Below are 14,824 nucleotides of genomic sequence, written 5' to 3'. Positions count from 1 at the left end.
CACGTCAGCAACATGGTGCTGCTTGTTTTGAGGTGGCATTTTTTAAAAATCGAAATGGCTAACTGGCAAGTAGAGAGTGTGAATGTCAGGAAGGAGGTTTGAGAATTGATTGTTAGAAGTTGTTTACCCAAGTAAAATGTGTGTGTAGATGCTGTGTTGTCAGGTTCAGTGTGAAAGATTGAGTGCTTTACTTTTTAGACTGACTGAATCCCCGCTTCACACTCGTTCTAAGAGGCCTGAGTTTAAATGCAATACCCTATATAATCAGGCCAAAAAACCAAGTCCATGTAAGACGAGACGCTTTTCAGTTATTTCCCCCTTACAACCCATTTGTATTTTCACCAGACACGTCGTTTTGATTAAGAGAATCCTGGCGCCATCCTGTGACACCTGCATCCGACTTTCTAATTCCTCATCCCATGCACTTCTGTAGCCTCAGTCGCATCTGATATGGTGTCAGGAGAGATTGACAAACATATTTTTCTTTTCCACTGTAGCTTTATGTTTTCATTCCATCAGGAATTTTTAACCATTGTTAAGTTGTCATCACTGACTAGTCCATCTATAAAAGAATCTATGGGGAGTAGCAAAGAAAGTTTGTGACGAATTCCAGCCACAAGGAAACATCCAGACATTCCTGCAGCTGGACTCCTGGTTAACCAGTTGATAAAAATGGTTATATGTAGGTGGGAAACAACCTCAAAAACAGTGTTTCCAAAAGTCACTAAGTTCGGATTTACTTCCAGACATCTGATCCTACCAGCACTCCCTCTCCCACAGTGTCACCAAAGTTCCATGTTTTAAATCGGGACGGCCAGCTGCAGAACATTAAGTTTGTTTCCAAAGTGTCCATTGTAATTCACAAAAGTATATTGAGCTGTGATCCTCCCATTTGTTGTATTTAAACGTCCGTTCAGGTCAAGAAGTTTATTCTACGAACTCAGACAACACTCTTCAGGATATAGAGGTAATACTTGGTTTCGCTTCGTCAAGGATCCCAAAGCATTTTCAGCTGTTGTTTTCTTCCTCTAACAAACAGAATTGCTAGACGTTCGGTTCCCACGTTTCATTGTGCAGGGTAATGATGATAATGTCTGAAACAGTCCATGTCCTGTGGCAGATAAAAACAGGTGTAGAAATTCATTGCAGTTTAAAAAAAAAGGAAAGGAAAAAATAATCTATCAGCAAGAAGAAAGACATACTGGTATTATCAGTTTTGTCCCCATAGATCTTTGTGATCTGAAGTTGTTGTCACACTAGTCAGTCTGACCTAATAGATGCAGAATGAACTTGCAAGTCATTCTTTTTATTTTTACTGTTGTTGAATAATTTGGGACTTAGAGGTTTTACTTATAATTGTTGTGGTTGACGATGATGTTATTTGTTTTAAATTTTTGATTACAGTGTAATACACATATGGAAAAGTACACACACCATAAGTATCTAGCTCAAATTTTCACAGCATGAGCACTCGTGTAACCAGTACCCAGATCATGAGGCAGAACGTTGCCAACAGCCCAGAAGCCACCCTCCTGCTCCCTTCCAGTCGCTTAAACCACACTCCCTCCGAAAGGGTGACCACTGTTTGCACTTTGAAAAGCGTAGATTAGTTAGGCTTGTTTTTGTGGTTTCTGTAAGTGGAATCATGTAGTATATATACTCGTGTGTCTGTCTTCTTTCACTCAGTATTATGTTTGTGAAACTTATCCGTATTGTTGTTTGTGGCTGCAGATTGTCTGTTCTCATCGTTATATATTATTCCATCGTGTGACCAGACCACAGTCATTTAGCCATTCTGCTGTTTATGGACATTTGGGTAGTTTCCAGGTTTTTTGATTGTTATTACTAATGTTGCTATGAACATTCTAGTACGTATGTTTTACCATTTCTATTGGGTATATACTTAGAGATGGAATTGTTAGATGTCACGATACAGCCAAATAGTTTCCCAAAGTAGTTGTACCTAACCCATTGCTTTTGAATGTGGAAAGTAAGAAAGGCTATTTCTGACCTTCTGATAATGGCTGTGAAACTGATTAATACAAGTTTTTCAGGTCCCTCAGAGGCACGTACTTGAGAGTAAAGAATAGTCTTGCAGTTTCTCCCATGGATATATAAACTCAGAAAGTAATTCTGGTATCTAACTTCCAAGACGTACAGTGACGTACAATGAAGACCTAAAAGTATATACCAACTAAATCTTAACCACTTCTGCAGTTCAGCCTTACCCTAATCAGAAGATTGAAACTGCGTAGTCAAAGTATGGCCATTTACTTGAGATAGAAGGTATTATCTGCAATTATAATCAGAATTGACATTTTAACTTCAGTTTCACGGGTTGAGAATTTATTCTCTCTGCAGTGCTCAATTATCTTCTAAAGTATAGCCATAGAATCCAATTTTCTGCCTCATTTCCAAAGTCTGAAGTGTTTCACGTGATCTGTTCAGTTTCTTCAATAGATCTCTTTCATAGTGTGTTCTCACAGGTGTGACACTAAGGTTTAGTCACTTTGCCATTACTTAGAACTCACAATCAAAAACTTTCTGTACTCCTACCTGACTTACTATGTTGTATACTCCATGTACTGTATAATATATACTAAGATTTATTTCCAGAAGGGGGCTCTATGTGGGACTGAAGGTCACATCCCATGATGACATCCAATAAGTTATGTCTTCTCAAGACCTTACTGACTGCTAAGCTTACAGTTTAGCTTTTCCAAGAACTCAAAGCCATTCTTTTTAGGTGCTGGTTTTAATCAGAGGAAAAATGACAGAGGTGCTTGGGACAGAGTCTCTATGTCGACAAATAGGAGGTTTGAAAACAACTTGAATGTGTATGTGCGTGTGCATGCACCTGTCTGGCACTTCCTTTCAGATGCACATGCTGCTAAGTAGCATCAGGCTAAAGTAGATAGAATGCGAGGGTTTATATCGTCTGAAAATTAAGTTGTCTGTCACTTCAGAGATATCCTGGGATCCTGCTGTGAATTTGTATTTTGGTGTACTCTTTATAGGACTCGTGAAACTTTGTCATTAATTCACACCATTCTGAAGAGTGTAAGTTCCTATCTTGTCTCATAGCTATTTGCTCTAGACCACACTGTTAACCACATATACACACAAAGCAAGAAAGCATGGATAAAAGCTGATGATCTTTGGAGAAGTGGAGCAATGAAAGAACTTGGTGATTTTTTTTCCCTGTCTACTTTTGGTCAACCATTGGAACCGTCCCTGCTCCAACTTGTGCTTCAGTCTTTCATCATTACCATATTATCCTGATTTTAATACACTGGGATAATGCATATTCTATAGGTTGGTGTTCAAGGCTGCCTCTTCAGAAGCTCTATGCTTACAATTCACCTCAATTGTCCTCATGTGAGTGGTGGTGCTTAGGCTCAAACTTCGCCTGAAATAATTCAAAGGCTAGTCATAGAAGTCAGTAAATTATAGAGTATAAGACAAGTTACTGTTAGATAATGCTTTTATATATAAAAATGAGTGCTTTGTTATAATAGTATAAATAGTAATAATTTCTTAATTCTGATTATTTCCATGGTATTTTGAAAAATGTTATGTTTTAGATTGATAGTCTAAGGTGATGCAAATACTCATTTATGGTTTAGTATTTATTCCTACATATGATTCTTCAGTAAAATGTTAAACAGAAGTGAAAGGTAAATAGGCCCTTAAGGAAACGAAATATCAAGAATGAGAACCAGCAGAAACAACCAAAGGTAAAACCAGATACACAAAGGCACTGGAATTATGAGACAGACCATAAAATAGTTGGTTACTGTGTCTCAAGAACTTGAAAACAAGCTGAAAATGTCTTCAAGTAAAAAGATGCTATGAAAAAATGACCTAGCAACTGTGAAACTGAGTTTTTAATTGCTGAAAGAAATTTTTTAAAACTTAAATAAATGGAGCGATATATTGTGTTCACAGGTTAGGAGACTCAATACCATTAAGATATCAGTTCTCCTCAAGTTGGTCTATAGATTTAATCCCAATCAAAATCCCTATAAGGCAATTTTGAAGATATTGACAAGCTAATTCTAAAATTTATATGAAATGCACAGAATCTAAAACAGCCAAAACAATTTTGAAAAAGAACAAATTTGAAAAAGAACAAAGTTGGAGAACTCACGCCAACTGACTTCAAGACTGACTCTAAAGCTCCAAGGTGATATTGGCAGAAGAATAGACTACGGATCAAAGGAACAGAATAGAGAATCCAGAAATAAGTCCATACATGTATGGTCATTTGATTTCCAGCAGAGATGCCAAGGCAAGTCAATGGGAGAAAGGGTAGTGTTTTCAACTAGTGGTTTTGGAAGAATTGGATATTCATGTAGAAAGAAATAACCTTTACCTCACATCATACATAAAAATTAAACTAAAAGAGCTAATACTATAAAACTTCTAGAGGAAAACATAAAATAAAACTTGATGACATCAGGTTAAGCAAAGATTTGTTAGGACACAAAAAAATAAGCCATAAAAGAAAAACTTAATAAATTGTACTTCATTAAAAGTTAAAACTTTCGCTCCTCAAAAGACACTGTTAAGAAAGTGAAAATACAGTCTCAAGACTGTCAAATGACCTTGCACGATTTGCTGGCCCCTTTTCAGTGTCTTCTTTTAATTTATAAAGCTTGCTTTGAAGTTCCTTGTAAACGTAAGACATTATTATTGTAGTTTTCAGAGCTATCAGCATTTTCTCTTAGCTGTAGGTAGATATTCCTTAGTCACCTTGCTCTCTCTCTACATTATCTTTTTTAACTAGGGCAAAACAAGCCAGAAAAGCAACTTGTCACTCCCTGCATGTGTGTGTCCCAGAAGACACAGCGGCTGTCTTAGAACAGTCTTTGAAGTTACAAGGAAATACTCTTCCTCTTTCTGAACTTTGAAGCTGGGAAGTGTTACAACACAAAGTTAAACTTCAGAAAATTCTACCAGGCATTTTTTTAAGCTTCCAGACCCTTGGGAAAGAGGACTCTACTTTTTAGCCCTCTCAGCAAGTAGACCTCTTTTATTTATCAACCTTAAAACAAAGTGTCTTGGACACAAAAAGTAGTTTGTCTTAAAGCCTGTTTCTGGTTACAGAGAAAGTCGCTTTCTTTTTAAATTTCTATAGATAAAAGATAATTCATTCGACCTATAATTGTGAGAATCTGTCTACTCAGCATTACAGAAGGCATTGTAAAAGTAATGAGGGCGAATAAACAGTGGTTCGTGCCTTCAGAGAGGACATAACTTAATAAAGAAAAGAAAACAGAAATCCCCTGTTCCTCTCACATCCTCTCCCCCGCAAAATGCACAGTGAAATGTGATTGTTGAGATCGAAGAAAAACCACATACTTTGGAAGTTCAAAGGATAGAGACACCATTCTTAGCTGGGGAAATAGGAGTTGCTTTATGAAGGAGGTGGCAATTAAGCTGGACAGTGAAGAATGGAGATCGGATTTCAATAGATGGAAATAATGGGGAAGGCATTCTAGGCAGAAGAAATGGTTTGAGGACAAATGGGAGGAGGTGGGTGACCGGTGGCATTGCACATCATGTTCAGGCAAAGGTGGACATTTATGCTTGAATGAAAGCTTCGGTTTTTTTAATTTAAAAGTCATAGAAGCTGAGGTAGTTTTAAACCTAATGTAAATGGCCTTAAATACTAAAAGAAAGGCTTAGATATTCATGAGACAATAAGAAGTAATTGTAAATATTAAGCAGGAGTATAATATGATCAGAAATGCACTTAAATTAGTCAAATCAGTGCTTTGGAGGGGAAATATTGTAATCCAGGAAGCTAGATTGGAAGGCATAGCAGTAACTAGGCATGAGGTCACAAAGACCATCAGAGATGTGTGAAGAACTAGGATAATTCGATGACACATCGGCCCCCAGAGGGGCCAGGCAGGGGGCAGGGAAGTTTCATGAAGAAAGGGGAGTGGCCACTAATGTGAATTACGACTGAGAAAATGTTTAGTAATTAATGATCATTGATGATCTCGAATAAAGCATTTTTTCCGTCAGCTGGTAGGGGTGGAAGCCTAATGGCCAAGGGTGAAAGAATGAGTAGCTGGGAAGGAAGCAGAGGCAGTAAGTGGATAGCACTGTTTTAAGTTTCGTGGTGAAGGAATAATGGACGTAAGTGACAGGGTCAAGGGAAGGTTCCCTTTAGAATAGGAGATGAGAGCGGCCGACCTGCGCATGGTGGATGGGAGGGGGGCAGAAGCACGCTGGAGCGAGAGGAAGAATCCAAGGACGAAAGAACTCGGCCAGAGGACACCAGTGAGGGCAGGATCGAGATGCCTAGTCTTGGAAAGGAAAAGCTAAGAGAAAAGAAGAGAAGATAGCAAAATACAAAGTTCTGTGGCAACTCTGTTCTTGTTTAGCCTCATTCAAAATGCATTCGGATTGCATTGTAAGTCCTGCAGATTCGGCAGCATCTGTCAACTTACTGAATCTTAATAGCGGAAGTAGAAATACTGAGATTGCAGAAAACAGTGAGAGCAGCATCCTGCCTTGTTTTCCCTTTGGCTCTCATCCTGAAGTGGACTGCATCAGTGCTCATAAGTTTTTGCTCATGTGTGCCCCCAAATAATTTTCTATAACTACCCCTCACATGTTTTAAAGTTTTCACGTAGGTTTAAATAGTTGTGAAAAGTGTAATTTTCAGTAAAATTGAAAATGTTGCCTTTTACGCTAAGAATTGTTACGTCAGTCTTAGATATGTCCTGTGGAGTTTCAGTACTGTGACCGCATCCACCATCGTCCATTTTTAAAATGCATGAACTTTTAAGAGTCAAATTTTACGCCTTTCCTTTTTCTCTTTGAACTCATAATTCCATTCCAGTATATCCCCATAAAATTTTTTCTAATGTGATGTATTTTATGCTTAATTCTTTTGTGTTAGTCACCTTAGACTTCTCAGAAATGAAAATATGTATATTAACTGAAATTTTTTTAAATGTATTCCCTATGATCCTAGTGCTCTGTTATAATTTTTTTCTGTTATTGTAGCATTACTAGTATATAATTGATCAAAATAACACATATTTTGATAATTCAACATATAAATTAAAATTTCACCAAAATGCATTTCCTGTAGAGATGGATAGGGTTTTGTTTATTTTTCCCCATTCATGTGTCTATAAGTTAATGTTAATTACTGCTAGAATTAGGATCAATGTGATTCTTATTTGGTATTTTTATAGATGTAAGTACTGAGAAGTTTGTTGACATAAATAGATCTGGATGGAAGAGTTTTGTTATATCAATGTCACTGATTTTGTTTTTTTTTAATTGAGATAAATTCATAAACATAAAATTCACCATTTTAACCATTTTAAAATAAAATTTAGTGGTGTTTTAGTGGTGTAAATTTGCGACGTTTTGCAACTGTCATCACTATGTACTTCTGCACATTTTCATCATCCCTAAAAGAAACCGTCTACCCGTTAGCAGTCAGTCCCGATCGTCCCCCATCCCTTAGCAACCACGAATCTACTTTCAGTCTCTGTGGACACGCCTACTCCGAACATTTCATACAAATGGGATCATACAATTTGTGGTTTTTTGTGTCTAGCTTCTTTCACTCAGCATAATGTCTTCAAGGTTCATCCATGTTTTAGCATATATCAGTACTTCATTCCTTTTTATGCCTGAATAATATTCCATTCTGTGGATATCCCACATTTTGTGTATCCATTCATCAGTTGGTGGACATTTGGGTTGTTTCCATTTTTGGCTATTATGAATAATGTTGCTGTGAACATTCATGTAGAAGTTTTTGTTTAAACGTATGTTTTCAGTTCTTTTGGGCATGTACTTAGGAGTAGAGTTGCTGGGTCGTTTGGTAATTCTATGTGTAACTTGTTGAGGAACCGGCAAACCATTTTCTACAGGAGCTGCACCATTTTACATTCTCACCAGCAATGTATGAGGGTCCTAATTTCTTCACATCCTCACCACAGTTGTTACTTTTTTTATTATTATTATTATTATAGCCAATGGATTTCTTTCAACTCCTGAATTATAGGCTAAAATTAACATCACAGTTTTTAGCATCAAAAATTTAACAATTAACAGCTAACACCTCCAAATTAGATCCTTTTTTCAGTTTTATTGAACCTCAAAGAATTGTAAGCCACATGATTTACAATAGTTAGATTTCTTCATTTTTACAATACTAAAACCGATGTTTTGATTGATGCACTGAAGGTCTTTATATTGGGAGGTGGCGGGGTCAGGATAGGAGAGAAGTAAGCTTTTCTTCGTAAAGTGGGAGAAGGAGGATTGTGGAAGGGGAGGTGGCAAAGGAGAAACCTACACCTCCCTCAAAGGTAGATCTTCAGTCAGATCAGTTTTAAGAAAGGATTCCTGTGGATGTGAGGGTCTAAAAAATTGATTCCATTGAAATGATCCCAGTTTGAAGACCTCTAGGGGTCATAAGTGACCAAGAAGGAGATTATGCATTGCCTAAAATTTGCAGTGAAAGGCAGTATCAATGCTGAAAATTGTTAGTTCTTTTGTATATTAGCATGCAGCTACAGGCAGACTAGCAAATGTGAGCTCTCCAGAGCGCAGAGGAACTTCCGTCAAAGCCCTTGATGGCTTTTACAGAGAGTACAGTTGTTTGGTACGGTACCTAACGCTTCCGTAATGTTTTAGCATGAGAAGTACTCTAGAGAACCTTTTGTGATTTCCTGACTTTTATAGAAAAAAATAATCGTTTGTAGGTGAAAACCTTGCATATTGAAGCATTTATATACTTGGAGTTTTTTGAGGTCATTTACTATGCACTGTCTTTAGAAAGTACTTATTAGAGGAGATATTAGTTACTTGCAGCGTAAGTGGCAATGAGCATATTTTTATTCCCAAGAAGAAAAAATATATAAACCGTAAAACATTAGCATTCGAATGCAAATTAAAACATCCAGGTAATAGATACATAAGTATTTCCTTGCTCTGTGAGCTGAAGGGGCCTGGGGACAAGGACACCCCAGTAGCTGTGAGCACACCCAGCACGGGGCCAGCCCCCCTCAGTCATTTTTAAGAGTGTAAAAGATCCTAAGACCCGAAAAGATTGGGAATCACCATAATGAAGTAATAAACATTTTATAGTTATAATTATGAAGACTTGCAACATGGGAAAATATTCTGATGATAGTGAAAAGAAACAATTTAAAATGGTATAATCACTGATCATAACTAGGAAAAACTATAAAGATGTTGCTTATAGAGTGACACTGGCACTCGTGTGCACAGTTGGTCAAAGATTACAAAGGAACATAGGAAAACGAATGCATTTGGTTTGTTAGATAGCTGGGATGCGGTGTTCGTTTATTTGATTACTTTTGTAATGACATGCGATAAAACCATTTTAATGCATTTCTTATTCAAATATTATAAAATTTAATAGAATTATCGTGCTAACCTATTGACAATAATAGGTGGAGTTCTTATGTCATTGATATTTGTCTTTAGAGTTGTCTAGAAAGTTTTAAGCATATGTTAATTTTTAAAATTATATTTACTAGGCTAATTAAATTAGTCTGCATTCTACAAGTATAGTCTAACAGCTGGAAAAGTTTGTATTCCTAAAAACCAGAGGAAATCCAACTGAAATTTGCAAATAGTTGCCTAAATCTATTCACAAAGTGGATAGTCAGCATTATAGATAAATTAGGATCTGACTATACTTTGTTTTTCTACAAAGTTCTGTTAAAAGCATATGATTTGTTTTGCTTCTGTTTTTAGGAAATGACTATACCGTGGTGCTTAAGGAGAGCAGAACTTGTGTTTAAGTGTGTCAAAGGTGAGCGTAACCTTATATTTAACAACCACCACCTATGTTTCTTCCTCTCATATAGTGAAAGTGGAGCCACCCGGGAGAAAGATTATGAAAGTTCCTGCTGTCATCTGGTGCCTCAGTTAAATGGGTTAACAAGCAACTATTTCGTAATGGTCTGTTTTACTTATCTTTTCCAGTCACAAAATAAATCTCTGGCCCCATTGAAATACAAAGATATTTGGATGTTATTTATATTTTGCTCTGAGTGTAGCTTCTTCTGTATTGCCTTTTATTTTCTTAAAAAGAAAAAAAAATAGAGCCACATGTTTAATTAACCTTTAATAGCCTGTTTTAGCTTCATTGTATAGAGATTAAATAGGACTTGAGAAATCACAAGTAAGAGTATGTTGACAAAGCTGTTCACAGCCTCTGGCGTGGAGCAGTAAGGGCTGCAGAAGTTTGTGTCCTGTAGGCTTAGCCTCACCTACAGGCACCCAGCCACCTGGAAAGTCAAGACAAAGCCCCACAGTGAAAATCCCACTCACCTCAGGAAGTGACTGGTAAGTCTGAGGACCAGAACTCATAATTCAGCCAAGTCTGCTGTTCTGTTTTAGGTTTCATGATGGAAATGGCTTCATGGGATGGAGGAGTTTCTCGGACAGTGCAATTTCTGGTACCACAGGTGTGTTATGTGGATAGATCGCACCTCAGTTTAATCTCTGTGGCAGTATTCCTCGCAGATAACAGCTAGGCGCACTGCCCTAAACTCGTAACAGAATGCTGACAGCTTCCTGTGATTTCAAGGGGGAAGCATTTGGGTGCCACAAAGGCACTCAGTTTATCATCAAAGATGTCAGTGTCTACCACTCAAAGGATCTTTTAGTCAACCCCAAAACCAAACTTGACTCGTCATTCCTTTGTTTTTTCCCCCATATTTATGTTATATAGATTTTATTTATTTATTTTTGCTGGGGAAGATAAGCTAACATCTGTTGCCAGTCTTCTTCCTTTTATTTCCACACTAAAGCCCCAGTACATAGTTGTGTATAGTTCTAAGTTCTTCTATGTGAGCTGCCACCACAGCATGGCTACTGACAGATGAGTGCTGTAGGTCTGTGCCTGGAAACTGAACCCAGGCCGCCGGTACACAGCCTGCCAAACTTTTACCTCTAGGCCATCGGGACTGGCTCTATGTTTTATAGATTTTGAAGAGTTCACAAAGAAGGGCATTGGCAGAGAATAATTCTGTATTCTGGCTAGAACTTAGCAAAACTAGCGTCACCTTTACTACCGAGTACACTAGTGTCGTCTGGGGGTTTTTCTGGTATTTGACAGAAACATAGGTTGTCAGAGGATGGAGCCAGAAAAACAGCCCCTGCCCATAGCCATGCGGTTAACCCAGTCCTGAAAGAAAATTTTGACATATTGCATTCCATATCTAAAACTAGTTCCATTATTTTAAAATACTTTAAAATTGTAAAAATCAATGATGATTTAACAAGTACAAACTTTTCTTCTTTTCACTTCCTACAGAGTATTTCTGAAGAAATGTTTTATCAACTTAGCAACATGCTCCCCCAGATCTTCCGAGTGTCTTCAACACTTACCCTAACATCCAAGCACTGAACCCTTACAGACTGACAGGCTGGCGGGAGAGGACTGGTAAACGCTCCAGGAACGTGAGCTGCACTGGGATTCTGTCGAGCAGAAGGTGCCCAGAAAGGCAACTTCCTGCCCAAATCACACATCCAATCATATGTATCTGTTAAACATTCCAAAAATTCGTGTACTGTGCAGACTAGTGATCAGCCCCTTACTTAGGTGTTTATTCTTAAAGTTTCTTTATGAAAGAAATGTCTCCTTTTCCTACTGTTGTGTCCCGTCTGTGAATATGAGTGAGGATATCACACATGGACACTTGACGGAGGACACTGTTTACGACGCTTTCGTGGAGACATTTGACTTTGCAACAAGGTTTGAATGTATCAGATGCAAGGCTTAATTCAGCATACAAATCAAATCTTCCCTCTACCTTATTTGCCAAGTGAAAATTAAACGGCACTGAAATAGACATTGCAAGTATGGATTTCTTCTGAAAATCTTTTTCTAGAAACAATTGTATGAGGCAAATGTGCTTATTCTTTGAAATTTTCCAGTTTCAAAAATTTGCTTTTAATGTACTTTTTCTAAGGTTTTGTAAGTTAAAAGTCAGAAAAAGACTGGATTCTTTACCTCTGTCTCTTCTTCCCTACGTGACCTTGCTCTTCTCTATTAATAATGTTTTTCATGGGCTGGGAAAATAGTGTGCTGCTTCACAGGCTGATGGAGAATTCGTCTGAGCCAGCACCTGCAGTATTTTAGTGCTCATCAGTATTGTGACAGTCAGACAGTGAGGGTCATTTTTATTTCTCCATCCTGCTTCCTGCAGTCTCAGCTTCCCTAACCATTCTTCCACTTCTTGCATCTCTCTGCTGATAACTATGTCCCCATTTCTGTCTGTGCTCTGTTTCCGCTCCTCTTCCTTTGTCTTTCCTTGTAGCACTCCTTTCTCAGATGCTGTGTATCACTTGTTGCTAGGAGTGGTGACTATATTCAACAGAGGCATTTACCAAGGCATAGTTTCATCAGATCCACATTGGATGGATGCTGTAACCAGCCAATGGAATGAAATGGAGGACGCTTGATGTCACAATAAGGTGGTATATCTTGATTCCAAGAAACAGAAATAACTAAATAACTCTAATTTCTTCTCTAAATAACTTAGAGAAACTCTTGGCATGCAAAATGATCTCCCATGACAGAATGTTCTTGATTTTCGACTCAAGGAAACAATTGTGCAAGTAACAACACTAGGGAAAACACTCACTGCAGACTTGTCCGTTATACACAGACACTTTCCAAAGCCTTTGCCAGGGAGCCTGGTGATGCCACCAGGAAGTTAGAGATCCTGCCCTTAAGGTGAGAAGTTGTCTTCTAGGCACATGTTATCACTGAGACTCATTCTAACGCAAAGCAAGGCAGACAGAGGTGGGAAATGTGCTAGAGCGACGTCGAGACTGTTTTAGTTCATAATATGAAAGACTGACTTGGAGGTGGGTGTAGTGGGATCAATAAAAGGCATTCAAAAAGAGGAATGGAGAATCTTTCTACAGAATTTCTGTAACTAAGTGTACACCAACAGCTTGAAGGCTGCAGCCAGGTGTCAGGATGTAGGAGTCAGGGTTCATTCACGGAAGCTTGATGAATGCTGTGGCCCAGCCCTTCGTTTGTCACCTCAAGGCTGTTTTATTAAGATCTATAAAGTGGTGGCTTTCACCCCAGGGCAACTTAAAGGTACTATTTGGCCTGTGACATCAAGATCAACTTCGGAAGTATCCGTTTTGCATGGGGTACTACATTACGAGATGTACAGAAGTGGTAAGATTGGAAAAGTCATGCTTAGGATGCACAAACCACCGATAGGAAGACACACCAAACACTAAGTGATAACAAGTGTGTAGCATGCTAACTGGTGGGGGATTTTGGTGACCGAGTAGATGAGGAAGCCTGGAGTTTCGTGTTTGGACCCGAATGGAATGAAGGGAGGCAGTGATGAAAGGCCAGTAGGTTGAAAGAAGCTGACTCCAAGAGCCTTTTGGCAGTTGAGGGCCCTGGGCCTTTGCACAGACGTGGGTGAGGAGTTTCTCAGTGAGCATGAAGTTTTCTATCTGAAGAGACAGTGAAGTATTCCCAGGACATGACAATATGGTCCTCCAGTCCTTAAAAATACACCTTGGAAATCAGCCAGGGGCATTGAGACAGTTCTCCATTCTGTCCTGCTCTTTCCTCCCCGTGCCCCATTTCTGTTCTCAAAGCACAAAACCAAGCATGGCTATAACCTTGCCCTTGATCAGGAAGTGTGGCACCAGCTGTTCCTCGGCATGACAGTGTGGCCGGAATGGAAGAAATGCATGAAAAAGAATTTCAGCGGAAACACAAGTTAGCTTGCCTGGGATTTGGCGGCTCTCTTATTGGCACAGTACACACTGTCATTTGTGTCACTTCACTTGGGTCCTGGCTAATTCTCACAAGAAGAAAAATGTTCCACAAAGGAAAGATGAATTCATGGAAGCATTCCTGTTCTAGAGGCCACAAGGAGAATCAGCAGAGCTGTGTTGAAAGAACTGGCGAAGCTTGGAGAGCAGAGCCTCGGGGCTATTTTTCAGTGTCTAGGTGAAAATGGTTGCTTTTCTGTTACTTACTTTTCCCATTTAGATGAAACTGACTGCTTTGCTCAGAAGTCACAGCAGTGTAAAACTCATTATCATAATCATGAAATAAAAAATATTTTACAAAACCCATTTACAAAAAGTACCATGTGTTCAGAACCATTTAGATCAGTGCTTTTCTCTCCTTTAACCACCAAAGAACCTTTTCATTATCTTCTCCATATTTCCCTGAAATATTTTGGAAAGTTTTGCTTAGCAAGCAGTTGAAATCATTGATTTCAAATCATTTGAGCAGTAATCTGCTTTTTGTTAATCAAGGATGTGTCTGTGGAACTGAGTGACAGTATTAGCAAGTGATCCATCGTGTGGTAACACAGAACACGAGAGTTCTCACCGTATGATTCCATGCGTAGCTTTGTCACATAGAATACAGAGTTCTCACTGTGTAGTTCCAAGCAGATTTACAAAAACGAAAACAAAACTTGGCCGTTTTATTTAACCTGGGAGGTCTTATGCCAGGTAAATGTATCTTTGGAAAGATTTTTTAAATAGCTTGATAACGTCTTAAAAGACCGCTAATTTCTGGGGACCACAACTTTAAACAGAAGTATTTATGTGAGTGTATTACAAAGGGAGGGCAGAAGTAAGGACAATGTAAGTAGCAGACGGACCTGGGAATCCCGTCCAACACTTGCTGTTTAGGAAGCATTTATTAAGTTTCTTCCACACACACAGGCGTGGTGCTAAGCAAGATTCAGCCTCTAGAAGGCTGGAGACAGATGATGGGACTTGAACTGTTTGATTAATGTAAGGAGAC

The 14,824-nt window shown here is 38.5% G+C and overlaps 1 protein-coding gene across 5 annotated transcripts in view; it reads left to right on the top strand.

Annotated features, from left to right (window-relative positions):
• FERRY3 (FERRY endosomal RAB5 effector complex subunit 3) overlaps positions 1–11,870 on the top strand; it is a 43,916-nt gene extending 32,046 nt beyond the window's left edge. For all 5 annotated transcript variants that reach the window (XM_008530538.2, XM_008530539.2, XM_008530541.2 and 2 more), the window contains 3 exons: positions 9,766–9,823; positions 10,414–10,481; positions 11,333–11,870. In XM_008530538.2, the coding sequence (XP_008528760.1) occupies positions 9,766–9,823; positions 10,414–10,481; positions 11,333–11,425 (219 nt within the window). In that variant the 3' untranslated portion in view covers positions 11,426–11,870. The remainder of the gene's footprint in view (positions 1–9,765; positions 9,824–10,413; positions 10,482–11,332) is intronic.
• Positions 11,871–14,824: the final 2,954 nt, after the last annotated feature.

Source organism: Equus przewalskii, chromosome 5 (assembly GCF_037783145.1).
Source record: "Equus przewalskii isolate Varuska chromosome 5, EquPr2, whole genome shotgun sequence".
In the NCBI taxonomy this organism is placed as follows: domain Eukaryota; kingdom Metazoa; phylum Chordata; class Mammalia; order Perissodactyla; family Equidae; genus Equus; species Equus przewalskii.
Note: the sequence above shows the minus strand (reverse complement) of the source record. Positions and strands in the feature narration are given on the sequence as shown.